Genomic DNA, 16,262 nt, shown 5'->3' with positions numbered 1-16,262 from the left:
TGCAAGCTCTTTGGATGGGATGCAGCGAGTCTCATAGAGGTGCAGAACGAGAAGGAATGATGCTCCCATCCCCATCCCATCCCCCTCCTTGACACAGAGGAGGCCCGTCAGCCCCACAGCTCCTGGGGGGCTCCCAGCACCCACCCAGGGCGCAGGAGGGGGGGCTCCCAAGAGGCCAAATAGAAGGGAATAAATAAAATTAAGAGACAAACTCACGGCATCAACTCCCACCTGACTCCCAGCCTTCAGCGCAGGGTCCCGCGGTGGGGAGGGGCTGGGATTCAGGTCGTGAAGGGGAACCGGGGGGGGGTCGGCGCGGCGGGGGGGGCTCACCATGACATAATGCCGCTGCATCTCCGTCTTCTCGCTCAGCAGCTTCTCGCACTCCAGCTTCAGGCTGCGGAGCGGAGCGGCGGTCCTCAGTGGGGGGGGCGGAAGGGGGGGGGAACCCGAAACCCACAGCGGCGTCACCGCCGTTCCCTACGCCCCACACCCGGCTCAGCCCACGGAGGGGGCAGCCAAGGGAACCCCGAGCCGCAGCCCCGCGCTCCGGAGCCCCGTCCACCTGTCGGCCCCTGCTTCCCCCCCACCTATGGTACTGCGCCTGCAGGAACTGGAACTCCTCCTTGATCCGTTCGCAGATCTCCAAAACCGAGAACTTGAAGGGCTGCCCGGGCCTGCGGGAACAGAGCACGGCGCCGTCAGCCGCACGGAGCTCCCGGGACGGCCCCCGCTAAAGCCCGGCACTCACCGGGTGCCGCCCCTGCGGGAACATCCCCGCACCGCCCGCTCCCCGTAGGGGCACCGCGGCTCCGCTCCGTTCCGGTGGGGCGGATCACGTGACCGGGCCGGGGCAGCCCGCGGAATCCCCACGGGGACAGCCCGGCGGGGGCGCGCCACGGGGCGGCGGGGAACGATTTAAGGTGGCGCGACCCCGCCGGCCCCGGAACGCGCCGGTACCGGAGGCTGCGGGAGTCCCGAGTGCCGCTCCACCTTAAGCAACCTCACGGCCCGCCGCGGCGGGGGCCGCGCACGCTATTGGCTGCCGCCGCCAGAGCGCCAGCCAATCGTCGCGCTCAGCTGTTCGTGACCGTCGCGACCAATCGCGGCGGGCGGGGGCGCCGCGGGGGCCGATGGGAGTTGTAGGCCGCCCGTCCTCCACGTGCCGCCCGCTGACCCCGCCCGGGGCGCGCGCCGCCCGCCAACCCCGCAGCGCCACCGCGGCCGGGGGCTCCGCTCAGCCCGGGGACAACGCGGCTCCGCAACGGCCCGCACCGGGAGCGGTCAGCGCGAGGGGAGCGGGAGGGCGGACCATCGGCCCACCAGGCCTTGCGGCGGCCGCCGGCTGCCACTCAAAGTAACGTGGGGCGGTGGAGGAGTGTCGGTACTCCCCCCCCCCCGGCCCCCGCTGCCCGCAGAGACCCGGGAGCTGCGGGTGGGGGGGAGGGGAGGGCGGGTATCGGCATCTACATCGTAACGGGGGGTTAAAAGACATGTGGCAGGCGGGGGATGTGGGGCAGCGGCCGTAGGGGAGGGGATGGGGGGCAGGGGGCTGGAAACACAGGGCAGCAGCCATAGGGAAGGGAATATGGGGCCAGGGAATGCAGAGCTGGAGATGTAGGGATGGGGATATGGGGCTGGAGATACAGGGATCAGGATATAGGGCAGGGGATGTAGGGAAGGGGGGTATGAGGCAATGAAGTGGGGACTGGAGCCATAAAAAGAAGGGATATGGGGGCTGGAGACATAGAGAAGGGGATGTGGGGGCTGGAGATATAGGGATGGGGATATGGGGCAAGGAAGTGGGGTTGGAGCCCTAGAAGAGGGGATATGAGGCTTGGAGACTTGGGGCTAGAGAAATGGAGAAGGGGATATAGGGCAGGGGATGTGGGGCAGAGCTCTGGTGACACAAGGCAACAGCCATAGGGAAGGGGATATGGGGCTGGAGATATGGGGTGGGAATATAGGGGCTTGGAGACAGAAAGAAGGGGATATTGGGCAAGGAAGTGGGGCTGGAGCCATGGAAGAGGGGATATGGAGCTGGGGATTTAGGGCTGGAGGCTGGGAAGGGAATGTGGGGCAGAGGACCTGGGGCTGGAGACATAGGGAAAGGGGCATGGGGTACGGGGGGCTGGGAGCTGGAGACATAGGACAGAAGACACAGGGAAGGGTATGTGGGGCAGAGGACACTGGCAGGGGACATGGGGCAGGGGACACGGGACTGGAGCAGACATAGGGAAGGGAATATGGGAAAGTGGGGCTGGAGACATAGGGAAGGGGACGTGGGGAAGGGGATGTAGGACAGAGGGCAGCAGGACATAATAGGGGGACAGGAAGAAGAGGACATGGGGAAGAGGACACTGAAGGTGATGTGGGACTGGAGACATAGGGCAGGGCGTGTGGGGAAGGGGCACGGGGCAGCAGGCACAGGGAGGGGGGCTTGGAGAGGAGGACAAGGGGCAGGGGACATCAGGGCAGGGAACGTGGGGGCCGCAGACACGGGGAAGAGGATGTGGGGAAAGTAACACAGGGCAGGGCTGGGGGAGCCGCGGGGGGGGCGGGCGTTGAGTTTCCCCCCCACAGCAGGGAAAATGGGCAGAGCAGCCTGAGGAGGTTTTGTGGCCACGCAGTGGGGGGGTGCAAAATTGGGATCACCCAAGCGAAGATTTGGGTTTTTCCCTGCATGGCCTCACACCCGTTGTGTTTGCTGGACCCGTGGACACCTTGTCACCGCGTGGCTGTGGGCTGGGGGGGGGCAGGGGGGGTGTGGGAGCCCTGTGAGCAGCCCAGCAGCTGACAGCCCCCATCGCTGGCGCTGCCTTCGATCCGTGTGTTGGCTCCTGTTTGCACTTACCGGCTCTGAGTGGTTTTTAATTATTGATGCCTCTTTTAGCTTTTATCTCGTGCTCGCTGCAGCCAGGAAGGGCTTGGCGTTCCTGCATTAGTGATGAATTGGGAAGGAGGCCCTGCTCCACCGCGCTGCAAAGCATTCCTGGCTTGCAGGCTTGTGCCATTGTTTCAAGCAAAGCTGTGCTGAAAAATGAAGAGGTTGGGAGCCAGGAGGGGGGGAAGCGATGGAGGCAATCCCCGCTGTTCCCACAGCGATGCAGGGGAGGAGGAAACGGCGGGGGATGGCAAAAAATAAAGCGAGGGAAACCTGCCTGACCCAGCGAGGAACTGGCAGCCACTCACCTCGCCGGGGAGGAAAGATGCCATTTTGTCACCTCTCCAGCGACAGGCTGGTGGCCGGGGGGGGGGGGAGTGAGGTGAGGCAGCGGGGGGTCCCCACCAAGTGCTGCAGGCAGGAATCGATGTCAGGTCAGGGCTGGAGGCTCTGTGGGCTGCACACGGGCTCCCCGTCCCCCCCCAGACAAGCCGCAGCTCTGTGGAGCTGTTCCAAGGAGCCCTGTGCCAGCAGCGCTGGCTCGCGGCCTCTCTGCCCGCATGGCTCTCCCACTCTCGTACCACATCCTCAGGAGCGGTTTGTCTGCCAGGAGAAGGTCTTCAATCATCACAGATCAGCAGCACTTTGGGGACCCCGTGTCGCTCGCCACCCGCGTGCCTCCAACCTCTCCTGCCAGGGCAGGATGGGCTGGCAGCTCTGCGCTGGGAGTTACGAGGCAAAGCAGCCCGTCTGGACACAGCAAGGCTGCTTCCTCCGGTCTGCAGCTGCGAGGAGAGTCAGAAGGGGATTTCTAACCTTTTTTTAACCCTCTTTTTTTTTTTAATTTGAGCCCAACTCTAGCAAGATTCCCCACGGAACGGGGAGATCAGAAACAAACCCAACGCAGGGAACCGCAATGCTGCCTGGTCTGGGGGGGGGGCCCCCAGAGAAATGCCTTGAGTGCAAAGCCAGCATGCTGCGGGAGCAGAGCACAAGATCCAGCATCTGCTGGGAGGTGCGGGGGATTTGGAGAGCCTGAGAGCTCTGTCTGTGTGCTTTGAAGCAGGTCAGCCTCCCGCGGGGAGCAAGGAAGTGCCAGCAGCCCGGCCGGGAGCGGCTCGCAGCCCGCCGGCAGCCAGGGATGCTCAGCCAGCAGCCTCGTGGTTTGTTCGACCCTTTGCCCACCGAACCGAAGCTGCTAATTAGCTCTAACAACAGGGACGTCTGTTCCTCTGAAGTCTCCGGCCTGAAAACGCCCCAGACCAATTTCTCCTAAATCCTCCTCCCCTCGCACATCCATCAGGAATAACATCCACTTACCGTGCTCCCTGCCCCCAGGCTGAGTCTGAACCGCTGACCTCGAGGTGAAAGCGCTTGAAAAGCTTCGGCCCTCCCCGCAGCCAGCAGCGCTCCCAGCGGGGATTTTCAGCAGCGCTTACGGAGCACAGGGACTTTTAGGGTCTTTTAGGGACTTTTAGGGACTTTTAGGGACTTTTAGGGACCACCGTTCGGGCGGCAGCCCCCCGGCCCGCAGCCACGCCGCCCTTTCACACGGGAAACCCCCTGCCCAGCTCTGGCCGTGCCCTGGGAGCAGCCGTGGGACCTGGGGTCAGGCTGCAGCTACCCGTGCTGCTCTGTCCGGAGCTGCTGCTCAGCTCAGCCCAGCCTGTGCAGCGCTGGGGGAACGCCGGGCTTCAGCCCCGTCCTTGGGCTCGGGTAGAGAGAGCGCTGCCTCGTCATCTGTGGGCTCACGGCGCTCTGGGCTCTGTGACCCCTAAAGGCCCACGGCCCCATAACCCACCTGATGCTGCCCGCAGCCCCATCACCCACCAAAGGCTGCAGGACCTGTGGTTCACCAGGGCCCCATAACCCAACCAAGGCTCCATAACCCAACCAAGGCCCCATAACCTGCCTAAGGCTCTGTGACCCCATCTGATGCCCAGGAGCTGTGACTCCCGCCCCCCCCCCCCCCGAGCCCTATAACCCACCTTATGCCCAGTAACCCACCCAAGACCCACAGCCCCATAGCCCACCTGATGCCCTGTAACCCACCCCACTGATGGCCCCGTAATCTACCAGGACCTGCAACCCAAATGAAGCCCAGATCCCTGCAATCCAGCCGAGGTCCTGGGTCCCATAACCCACCCAAGGCTCTGTAACCCCACCAAGGCCCACAACCCACCTGATGCCCTGTAACCTGCCCACAGCCCCATAATCCATCAAAGACAGCAGACCTTGTAATCTACCCAAGGCCCAGGACCCCATAACTCACCCAGGGCCCTGTAACCCCACTGAGGTCCGTGGCCCCATAACCCATCGACTGCAGGCCCTGTAACCCACCCAAGGCCCCATAACCCAGCCAAGGCCCAGGGCCTTGCAGCCCATCGTAGACAGCAGGCCCTACAACCCACCCCAAGGTCCCATAACCCACTCAAGGCCCAAGGCACTGTAAACCCCAAGGCCCCCCAACCCCCCAGCGCCCCACAACCCACCATAGGCTGCGGACCCTGTAACCCCATCAAAGCCCACAGCTCCATGCCCCATATGGGACTGCAGGCCCTGTAACCCAGCAGAGCCTTCTAACCCACCCCAAGACCACATAACCACCCCATGGCCCTGCAGCCCCCCAGCACCCCATAACCCACAGGCCCATAACCCCACTGAGCCTCAGGCTCCCATCCAGATCCCATACACCAGCCCCCCCCCTCCTCCCCCCGCCAAATTTTGGCTGCTCAGCCCAATCTCTGCTGCACACCTCACAGCCCCCTTCCCCAGGGGAAGGAAATTCTCCCACTCCAGCTGGCCTGGGAGATACCAGAGGAAGATGTTATCAGGACAGGCTCGCTAACCAGAGGACGGCTCTAATTATTAAGAGCCAATTCTATTACAGCCATCACAGCCCTGAGGCAATGGGGGGCCATGCCCTCCTGAGGCCCCCCCCCCCGACAGCATTTCTAAGCAAGAAAACAGGCAGCACGTCACCATCTTAACCAACCTTCTTATTTCTTTATTTGAAAGGCACAGCTTGTACGTCCTTGATACAGCATTTTCAGTTCCTCTTATTATAGGTCAAGTGATTAAACACAAAAAGCAAAACGAGATCTGTCTAAAGGACTATATACAAACACCAGATTATTATTTAGTTTTATTCTTCTTTCGTCGTCGTCGTCGTTCCATTTTTTGTATTATTATTTTGTTTTTGAAGACACGCTAGCGCACGGAGATAAGAACAGAGAAAGCTGCTGTATCCTCTACAGGGGGGCGTGGGGAGGGGACCGGGGGGCTCCCAGGCACCCGAATGCCCCCCAGCCACCCCCAAGCTCCCAGCCCCCCCAGCAGTGTTCTGCCAAGGGGGGCGGGCAGCAGGACCCCCCCCCAGCCCGAGAAAACCCGGCTGGACACGTGGAACTGCGGCGGTTGCTGCGGGACTGGTTAAAAACAGAGACATGCAGAACAGCGAGGAGCCGGAGAGGCGAGAGGGGTTGGGGGGGGGGGGGGGGAGATTTGGGGGATGGGGGGGGGGGTCGTTGGGGCAGGGAGTTGTGCAGAAACCTGTAGGACCGAGGGTCATCGTTAAATACCGAGGGGAGCAGTGGGTGCAGCGCCCCCAGAACGGAGCGGGACGAAGCCGGGGGCACAGAGCGGCTGCCACGGCGCTGCCCTGGGGCGCTGCTGCCCTGCGGCTGCTGCGTCTGGCACGGACGCCCCCCCACACCCAGCAGCCCCGACCCCTTCACTCTAATCTGATTTCTCCCCATCGTCGTCTTGGTGGGCGTCCCCGTCGTGGCCGTTCTTGTCCTCCTTGGCCAGGTGAGCCTGGGAGCCCAAGGCCGAGAGCGAAAGGAGGCCGGAGCCGGCGCTGACGGCGGGGAGGGATGGGGGCTGCAGCCCCACGGGCAGCGGAGTCAGAGGCAGCGCCAGGGCTTGGAGCTGCGAGAGCTGGTGGGCTTGGAGCTGCTGCTGTAGGGAACGAGGGGCGGGTGGGGGTGGGAGGGGGCAGCTGTCATTGCAAGGGCACCTGAGCCCCCTCCCCCAGCCCCAAAGCCCGGCTGCCCCCTTGGGAGCATCCACAGAGCACCCAGCCCCGGCGGCCCCCCAGCGCGTCCCCTGTGGAACGCAGCCCCCCAGCCCACAGGATGCCTGGCCTCGGCTGCTGGCACGCTCCGAGGATGCGGTTAAACCCCTCTCAGCCTTGACTAGGAACAGATGGTGTTTTCACAGCAAAGAGCTGCTGCAGCTCCTGCCCCAAACCAAAGCCTCTCTCCTTTTACGCTCTGTGGGGCAGAGCAGAGCCTGCGCTCCCTTGCACAGCCAAGCAATGCTCCAGCGAGCCTGGACAGAACCAGCAGGGCCATCCCAGCACCCACAGCCCATCCCAGCCCCCTGGGCGCACCTTCAGCTCTGCCAACACAGGCACTGACCCCGTCCCCCCACACCCAAACTTAAACATGCACCACGTACACGGATGATGGAGTTCAGCTCCGGTGCCGTCACCTGCTTGGCTCGTTCAATGGCTCCCAGGACTTGCTGCTGGTGCTGGGGTGGGGAAAAAGAGGAATTTGGCGTCATTAAAGGCTTAAGGAAGGAAGGGAGGACAGGGACGCAGCGCACACATCCACCCTCCTGCTCCATCCTTGTGGCCACACAGGGACTTGCTGCTGGTGCTGGGGTGGGGAAAAAGAGGAATTTGGCGTCATTAAAGGCTTAAGGAAGGAAGGAAGGAGGACAGGGGCGCAGCGCACACATCCACCCTCCTGTTCCATCCTTGTGGCCACACAGTCCCAGTCACTCTGCTCACCCCAAGGCAGGCTGCACCTTCTACCCTGCCCAGCCCTGACACGGCACCAGACCCCCCAAAAAGCAAAAACAAATCAAGCCTCAGAAATCAGAAGCTCCTGGGCAGCTCCCCAGCCCCTGGGATGTGCCCCAGGCTCCAACCTGGAAGGTGCTGCTGTGGATGAGCCTTGCACGCCTCCAGACAGAGGCAGGAAAAAGAGCTGTGCTGAGTGCTTAAAACAAATAAAGGATGGCTGCATTCGCTCCCGTGAGAGCACGAGGTCTCCCAGCACCAGGCCTGAGCACCTCATTGCTGCCAGCAGTGTATTCTTTGTGTCTTGGCAGAAGGACAGGGCTGGGGAGGGGGAACGTGTCGCATTAAGAAGCAAAGGGTTTAGCTGGGGCTTAGTTATCAGCCACCGCTGATCTGCTCAGCAAGCCACTTTGCCTTCCCCCAGAGCAGGTGGGCAGCAGCAGCACGGCCTGCCCCCCCCCCCAAAGCTTATCCAGGCCCCAAAATGCAGCCCCCCTCCCCACAGCCCCTGAACAGCCACCCCAGGGCTCAGCCTGAGGGGCAGCACAAGGACAGACATCACGCTGAGGGTGCTTCAGCAGCTCCCCCCTTCCCCTGAGCCCTCCCAATTAATTTCTCAGGGGAGTGGGAGGAGCCCATCAGCCACATTAATTAATGAGGCAGAGGAACCTGGTCTCCAGGAGCCATATGGAGGTATTTTTTAATGTTCAGCCATCCACCACTGCCTGCACTCAGTCAGAAGCAGCTGGGAGTCACGGGAGCGGGGTGAGAACAGAGCCCAGTTTGTCTGCAGCTGCCCCACAGAGGGGACAGACAGACAGACAGACAGACCCACCCACCCACCAGTCCCAGCAAGGCCTGGGGGCTGGGATGTGGGCTTCAACCTATCCTGAAGGGCTCGTCCCGCATGGAACAGGCATGGGTGGAGAGGAAGCAGGGCAGGAGCAGCCCAGGGCTCCTTCGTGCCAGAGCCTCCAAGCCGGGTGCTGAGGCAGTTACCTCCTGTGAAAGGTAGGGCAGAACCTGTGCACAGATCCCATTGAGCCTCTTGACGATTTCAGCCTGGAGAGGGGAAGGAAAAAAACAAACAACAGAGAGGAATGGAGTGAGGGGATCCCAAGGCACCCATCCTGAGCACAGCCTGCAGCAAGAACACACGAGCTGGAGGGAGCCCAGTGTGAGTGGGGGGACACCTCAGCCCCCAGATGCTGAAATAAATCAGAGCTGCTGACAGCAAGGAGCGAGTTCTCAATATTCTCTTCCCTCTCAGGGTCTCCAGTGTTCATTTAATGAAGTCGGGAGCAACCAGAGAGAAAATTTATTACAGACCTGGGTGGGGATGTGCAGAATTACATCCCCCGTGCAGATACAGGTGGGCTGTGGCTGTGACCTTCACTTTGCTGGGCATCCTCAGCCCCCCCATTACCCCCACGGGCTGACACAGAGCACAGGGCTGGGGGCAGCTCCTGCATCAGAAGCAGGCAGCAAATTTGGGGTGCATTAAGGCTTTTTGGCTGGGGAAGAGCAGAGCAGCCAGAGTTCTGCAGCTTACCCTCTAACAGCCCAAAGGAAAAGGGGAAAGAGAGACCCAGGGGGTTTTGGCAAGCGCTGCCATGGGCTGGGAGATGGCAGTGAGGAGCCGTGGCCCAAATCCTGCAGCTTGGCCAAAAGATTTCCCTCCCAAGGTGATGGGATCGGAGGCTCTGAGTGCATTTGCAGGGAGCAGAATGGTTCTAAGAGGCTTTGAGCCGAGCTGGGACACACGCAGATGACTGTGACCAAGAGCTAAAGGAGCTCACATTGTTAACAGCACAGGTAATTAGCCACTGAGATACTGAACAGCTGAACCACCAGCGAGGGGAACCAACAAACTCAGCCAGGCTGCAGCAGAGCTTCTACCACTGACTGCATCTGTGGGCTGGGGGACAGGATCACCCCCTTCCACCAGCCCAGGCAGGTGTGCAGCCAGAGCCCAAGCACCCCCAGGTGGATCCCACCTTCCAGAAGGGTTTGTAAAGGCAGGATGATGGATTTTTTTTTTTCCTCCCAGCAAGAAAAGATGTTTTTATAAGGTCAAAGGGTGGAAAAAACGTGAAGGTCCTCCCCCATGCCAGAGCTGGCGATCCCCAAAGCAGCGCTGACGTTTGACATCCTGAAATACCACCGAAGGGACAGAGGGCACAGCACGCAGCCCGCCCTCCCCGTACCTGTTTGTGCATTTCAATATTCAGCCCGTAGGACATCTCGTAATACTGCAGAGCAGGGAAGAAGAGAACAGACAGACAGAATCAGGACTCCAGCAGGCAAAGAAACCCCCCTCCATCCGTGCCTTCCTCCTGTCCGCAGCCTGCTCCAGCCCAGGTGGGACCTCAAACAACCCAGAGCCACTCAGCACCTTCACAGAGCCCCGGCACGGCGCTGGGAGCTCAGTGCTCTGCAGATCCTTGCTGGGAAGAGGCACAGCCCGGCTGTTTGCTGGCCCATCTCCTAACGCCCACGTGGCTGCTCCAGCAGCAAATGGAAGGGCTCAGCACTGGGCCCCAGCTGCACACAGCTCCAGCTGTTTGGGAAGGAGCTGCATGAAACGCACACACAAAACCCACCCCCCTCACGCACACCAGCAACAGGCAGCTCCAGTGCGAGCTATTGGCAGGAGAAGTCGATTCCTGACCCGTCCAAGAGCTGTTCTTAAGGCTGATTCGAGGGCTTCAGAAATCTCCTTATCTTTCCTCCTCTCAGTTCTTCCAAAGGGGGAAAGAAGATCCACGTCTGCGCTCGCTTCCTTCTGAGACGAGCAGATTGCTGCTGCTTTGGTCTCAACTGCATTGCTCTGCCTGCTCCCACATCACTGCTTCCCCGCATCCTGCAGCCCGAGTGGGAAGCAGGAGCACCACGCTGCTCACCAGGGCTTGCTCAAGAAGCAGAGCAGCTCTGCACACACACAGGAGCTCCCTGCATGCTGGGCAGGACCCTGCGGTGCCGAGATCACCAATTCTGGTGGTAGGAAAGGTTAAAAAATGACCACCAGGCCGAAAGGTTTGGCTGTGCGAGCATCCATGCTGCATGGAGCAAGCATTTATCAGTGAGAAAAAGGCAGAATTAAGCAGGGGAATCCTCCATGCACTGAGCAGCTCTGTGCCAGGCGTGCTGGGCTCAGGGATGGGACCCACCGATGGCTCAGGAGGACAGGAAGGCTCCACTGTGCCTGGGTTTCTATTTTTCCATCAATTTCCACATCTCCCCGCTTCCTGCCGGGCAGCACAAGCACCAGCCCCTCTTTATGGACACTACAACATCCCATGAGAACAGCTCTTTCCTGGCAGATTCCTCCTCAGGATCCCAGCGGGGCACCAACTCCACAACCCCTCCACCCCAAATGCACCCCAGGGCCCAGAGCGCGAGCAGCTCCGTGTGCATGAGCCCAGCAGCAGCAGCAGCACCTGCTCCCCACCCGTGCCACCCACACTCTGCCCCAGCAGCTCCTCACCATGACGTAGTGACGCTGCATCTCCGATTTCTCGCTGGCCAGTTTGTCGCATTCCAACTTCAAGCTGGAAAGGCAGAAAGAAGTGAGAGAACCAGGAGGGCAGCGGGTCGCATCCTGCGGGGTCCATCCCAGCCTGCTGCGTGACCCCGTGCAGCTCAGCAACCGGCCAGAACCTATTTTGGGGAAGCCCAGTGCAAGCCTCCAGAATGATGGCTTTTCCCCTTTCCTTTGGGTTCTTTGCACCCTTAAGAACAAACGTGCTGCTCGCTGTGCTTTACGCTGCTCCCCAGCCCGGCAGCTGCAACCAGCATGTGCTGTGGTTTTATGTTTCAAACGAGAAACAGCTTCATCTCCACCAAACCTGCTGCTCCGTGAGCAGATCGGGTCCTGCAGCACAGAGGGGGGGTCAGGGCACAATGCTGCACGATGCTGAGCCCGGGGGGGGTGGGAGCAACGGGGCACAGAGCGATGGTTTGGTGCATGCGTGCAGCTCAAAAGCAAACAGCAAGAGAGCCCATCAGCAGCCAGCTTTTGGGTCAGCAGAAGCCATTCCGCAGGCGGAAAAGCGGAAGCATTTGGCTTTAAGTGCTCCCTGCAGCATTCGTGATCCAAGAATGGCAGCCAGCAGGGAGAGGGGAGGAAAACTCCCAGCGAGAGGCGGGAGGGCTGGAAGAGCTGCACACGGGAGGGCTGGCAAAGCCGTGCACAGCGCTGGCTGAGCCGTGCACGGGGGGAAGACCTGGCTGGGGGTGGGGGTGGAAGGAAGAGCGTTCTCTCCTTCCAGAATCCCATCTTTCGGGGCTGGGCAGAGCGTTGCCCTGCCTGGATTGCAGCTTTTGGCCAATGCTGGGCCAGACTGCACGGCCGGGTCCCCTCCTGGTCCTCTGCCAAAGGCAGGCAGCAATGGGTGAACACCGGGCCTCCCCCCAGGATGCTCACGGCGGTCTTCCAGATGGGACACGGAGGCGATAGCAGGCTGGGAAGGCTGCGCACGGGGGGGAAATCCAGGCTGGGAGGGGAGGGCAGAGCATTCAGCTGCACGGAGCCGATCTTTTGGCCACCGATGGGCCACGCCGCGTCCCGGTCCGTGCAGGGAAGCGATGCCAAAGCGGACGATCCCAAGCCTGGGTGCACAGCGGACCCCCCCGGGATGCTCGGGGTGATTTCTGGAGGCGGTTACCCAACACGTACCTGTGATATTGGGCCTGCAGGAGCTGAAACTCGTCCTTGATGCGGTCGCACGAGTCGGAGGTGGTGAACTTGAGCTGCTGCGGCAGGTGAGAGGAGCCCTTGAACAACACACACAGCGCTGCACACCCAACGGGGGGCCCACAGCCCTGCCCACCCCCCAACCGGAGCCTGCCGCCACCGGGACCGCCGCCGCCCAAGGTCACCCGCACCCCCCGCTGCCGTCCCCGGTGGCTGCGGGCGGGGAGGAGGAGGAGGACGAGGAGGAGGAGGAGGCAGCTCCCGGTGCTCCCCCCATCCCTCCCTCTTTCCTTCCTTCCTTCTTTCCTTCCTTCCCTCCTTCCTTCTCCCGGTGCCGCCGTACCGAGTGTCGGCTTTGTGGAAACATCATGTCAGGCTGCAGCCCGGCTCACCGCACTCAGCGGTCCACCGCTCCACCGCACCGCTCCGTTCCCGGTTTGTTTGCTTTGCTTTTTTCCCCCCCTTCCTCCTCCTCCTTCTTTTCCTCCGCCTTTGTCCGCGCCGGGCCCGGCCCCGCGGCCGCCCCGCGCCGCTCTGCCCCGAGCCGCCGCCTATTGTCTAATGGCGGCTGCGATCCGCTCCGTCCTGCGGCTGCTCGGCACCACCTGCCGCCCCGCCGCCGCCTCCCCGGGCCGGGCGGGCCCACGGCCGTCTCCGCCCCCGCCGCGATCCGGGCGGTGCGGGGCGCTGAGCCGCTCCCCCCCCCCCCCTTCCCCGTTCCTTCCTTCCTCCCTTTCCTTCCTTCCCACCCCCCGGCCGTGATGCTCGGCCGCTCGGACCGCGCTCCGTCGGACGTTCCCTGGCTTTGGGGTCTGCTCTGCGACGGAGAGCCCCGCACCTGCTGCGGGAGCGCCGCGGGATCGAAGAAAGGCTTAGAGTGGGGGGGACTTAAAGATCGTCCAGTTCTACCCCCCCCTTTTGTTCCTCCCCCCTTGGCTCCCCCCCCCCCCCCCCCCCGGTCCCCCTCCCTGGGTCCCATCCCGGATTCCCCCATCCTGGGTCCCCCACTATGGGTTTCTCCCCCTGGGTTCTTCTCCTGGGTCTCCCCCCCGGTTCACCCCCCTGGGTCTCTCACCCCTGGGTCCGGCCCCCTTCCCCCCCCCCCCGGACCCCTGCCCGGGGTCCCCCCCTATGGGTTCCATCCCCCCGATCCCTCCACTCTGTCCCCTGCTATGGATTGTCCCCTCCTGGATCCCCCCCTTTGGTTTCCCCCCCGGGGTCCTCCCCCGGGTCTCCACCATCCGGATCCATCTCCCCCCTCCCCGGGTTCCCCTTCTCAGGTCCTCCCTCTGGTTCCCCCCTCCCGGGTGCCCCCCCCATGGATCCCCCCCACCCCAAGTCCCCCCATTGGGTCGTCACCCCCTGGATCGTTCCCCCCCAGGTTCCCCAATCCTGGCTGCCACCCCCCTGGGTCCCCCCCTATGGGTTCCTCCACCCTGGGTACCCCCACCCCCCCCAGTTCAGGCTGCCCAGCCTGTCACTTGCATGGGGCACCTCCAGGGTTGGGCACCCACAGCTCTGGGCAGCACTGCTGGGGTCTCATCGCCACTGGGTCAAAGATTTCTTCCTCACATCCAACCTCAGTCTCCCCTCTGTCAGTTTGAAGCCATTCCCCCTCACCCTGTTGCTATCAGACGGGTAAAAGTCGCTCCCCCTCCTGCTGTGCTTCCCAGTACTGAAGGCTCAATGTGGTTTCCTGGAGCCAAACACCCCCAGCTCCATCAACACGTCTCCATAGCAGAGGCGCTTCAGCGCTCTGAGCATCTTTTGCTCCCACTCCCACAGCCCCACATCCCTCCTGTTTTGGGGACCCAGACCTGGATGCAGCACTGCAGGTGGGGCCTCACAAGGGCAGAGCAGATGGAACAGCCCCCTCCCTGCTCACTGCCCCCCCATAGGTGCAGCCCAGGGGGGGGACTGTGGGACTGCCAAGGACCACAGCCCCCCAGCTGTGACCATCCAACCACACAAACCCCATCTCTCTCCCATTTTGCAGTTTGGGGCCGTGCAAAGGCCTTGCACAACTGCAGGCTGACAACTTGAGTTGCCTTTCCCTTGTCCACTGATGCCATCACTGAAGGCCACCAGGTGGGTCAGGCACATCCGCCCTTGGCAAACTTGGCAAGCAGCGAAGCCCCCTCCCCAGTTCTTTATGGTCCTTGGCTTGATGCTGCAGGATCGGAGCCCCCTGGCAATGTGGGGCTCACCATCACATTGTGCCACCACAGTGTGGGGCTCAGCATCACAGTGCAGGGCTCACCATCACAGTGTGGGGCTCACCATCACAGTGTGGGGCTCACCATCATGATATGGGGCTCACCACTGCAATGCAAGGCTCACCATTGCAATATGGGGCTCACCATCACAGCACAGGGCTCAGTATCACAATGCAGGTCTCACCATCATAGTGCAGACCCCACCATCACAATGTAAGGCTCAATTTTTTGACTTGCAATGCCCCAGGGATCCCCATAACAATGCACTGCCTCTTCTCTGCTTTCCTTTGCTGGAAGAAACCATGCCCAGGGCAGCAGAGCCCCATGGGCAGAGGCAGCAGTGCTCCAGTGAACAGAGAAACGCTGCTGGATCCCCGCATGGCGAAAACAAGGAGTGAGGAGCAGGGCTGGTTGTGTGCACAGGAAGCCTTCCTCGATTTCGGCTGCTGTTCTCTGTCTGCCTTGAAAAATCAGTGCATTTACTGATTAAAAATAAAACCTCACACGTCATGGCTCCAGCACCGAAGGCTGGGCTGTTGTGCTATTTATTTTTAAAGAGAACAATATAGCAGCTGAGTTATTGTGACAGCTCCTGCATATTGTGCAGTAGCTTTTTCCCTCCGACGTCTCCATATTAGTGAAATCTGTGACAGCTTCCTGCCAAGGATTATTAACAGTGCGGGCAGCTTTGTGTCCCTGAGGGGAGCACAGACGGGTTGGCAGTGGGGTGGGCCATCACCCCAGAGCAGATCAGTGCTGAGGTCCCCGTTTTTGGTGCTCTCTTTTTGGCTGAAAACCCCTTGCAGTGCACAGGGAGCTCTTGGAGCAGCTCCCATTCCTGCAGCACGCCCCGTGCAACACGTTGTATGTGCTCAGCAGTGATGCTCCCTGCATTTTCCATCCCCTGGGATGCAGTTTTCCTGCACAGAAGCTGCTGACCCCGCATGCAGGTGAAGGGAAGGAGCATCTCTGCCCTCTTTCTGCCCATAACAACGTGCTGCTGCTGCCTTCCAAGCAAAAAAATGAAACGTTCCTTTATTGGCTTCCACGTTGGCTACAAAATGTTCCGTTTTATCATATTTTTTTTTCTTCTTCTCTCTTTACTTTCTTCCAGGAAACGCTCTAATTTATGGTATAATCTTGGCAAATCCCAGTCCTGGGGAACACAAATTCGCTTGTGCCCAGTAAATGGCACTTTAATGGGCTGCCTCCAGCTGGCCTGTGTGCCTGCCTCTGAAAAGAGAGGATTATAAGCTCACCCCAGCAGTGGGGCTGTGTGTCAGCAGGGATGGGGATGGTGGTGGAGCAGCACATGGAGCACTGTGGCCCTGCAGGCAGCGAGGGGCTCTTTGGGGGCACGGAGGGGGTTCTGAGAGCCCCAGGTGAACCCATCTAACAAAGCTGCCAAAATAAATGGGTGTAATGGAGAGCTTTTGAAAGTTATTCAGGTGTTACGTCCCACTCTGACATGGAGAGAGGCTGCAAAGATGCTTTCTTGTTTTGGACACAAGGTGAAAATCACGCTGCCCTCAATGGAGATGCAGGCTCTAAGAGCCTGCTTTTATCCTGGGAGGAATAAAAAGGAAAGTCTCTTTCACCTGGAATGAAAGGGGAAGGCCCAGCAGCCACTGAGGCCCTGAGACAAGGAATGCTTCT

The 16,262-nt window shown here is 61.1% G+C and overlaps 1 protein-coding gene and 1 long non-coding RNA gene across 5 annotated transcripts; one reads left to right on the top strand and one right to left on the bottom strand.

Moving 5' to 3' along the window:
* Positions 1 to 6,383: 6,383 nt before the first annotated feature.
* Positions 6,384 to 13,019, bottom strand: TLE5 (TLE family member 5, transcriptional modulator). Of its 4 annotated transcripts, none has more exons than XM_048927747.1 (7): positions 12,734 to 13,019; positions 12,373 to 12,470; positions 11,182 to 11,245; positions 9,902 to 9,946; positions 8,694 to 8,756; positions 7,346 to 7,420; positions 6,384 to 6,841 (listed from the first exon to the last, which is right to left on the bottom strand). In XM_048927747.1, exons 1-7 carry the CDS (start codon positions 12,758 to 12,760, stop codon positions 6,623 to 6,625), a joined length of 591 nt encoding a protein of 196 aa, XP_048783704.1. In that variant the 5' UTR covers positions 12,761 to 13,019; the 3' UTR covers positions 6,384 to 6,622. The 4 variants fall into 4 exon arrangements, with proteins under 4 accessions (XP_048783704.1, XP_048783706.1, XP_048783705.1 ...); XM_048927749.1 differs by having other exon boundaries at positions 6,384 to 6,844; positions 12,373 to 12,446; positions 12,734 to 13,018; XM_048927748.1 differs by having other exon boundaries at positions 6,384 to 6,844; positions 12,373 to 12,449; positions 12,734 to 13,017.
* An 830-nt stretch (positions 13,020 to 13,849) lies between these two features.
* LOC125684961 (uncharacterized) lies at positions 13,850 to 15,640 on the top strand. Its single transcript, XR_007373361.1, has 3 exons — positions 13,850 to 14,225; positions 14,387 to 14,478; positions 14,904 to 15,640. It is a non-coding gene; the product is annotated as an uncharacterized LOC125684961 (long non-coding RNA).
* Positions 15,641 to 16,262: the final 622 nt, after the last annotated feature.

This window comes from Lagopus muta, chromosome 26 (assembly GCF_023343835.1).
Source record: "Lagopus muta isolate bLagMut1 chromosome 26, bLagMut1 primary, whole genome shotgun sequence".
Taxonomy (NCBI): domain Eukaryota; kingdom Metazoa; phylum Chordata; class Aves; order Galliformes; family Phasianidae; genus Lagopus; species Lagopus muta.
The sequence above is the reverse complement of the archived record's forward strand: the minus strand, read 5'-3'. Positions and strand labels throughout refer to the sequence as shown.

What these genes read in the sequence shown, in the direction of transcription:
- TLE5 (XM_048927746.1), bottom strand. Translation starts at nt 12,760, where the DNA reads ATGATGTTTCCACAAAGCCGACACTCG. An exon ending in TTCCACAAAGCCGACACTCG is followed by an intron (nt 12,471 to 12,733) that starts GTACGGCGGCAC and finishes GTGTTGTTCAAG; the next exon opens with GGCTCCTCTCACCTGCCGCA. An exon ending in TGCAGCGTCACTACGTCATG is followed by an intron (nt 9,947 to 11,181) that starts GTGAGGAGCTGC and finishes CCTGCTCTGCAG; the next exon opens with TATTACGAGATGTCCTACGG.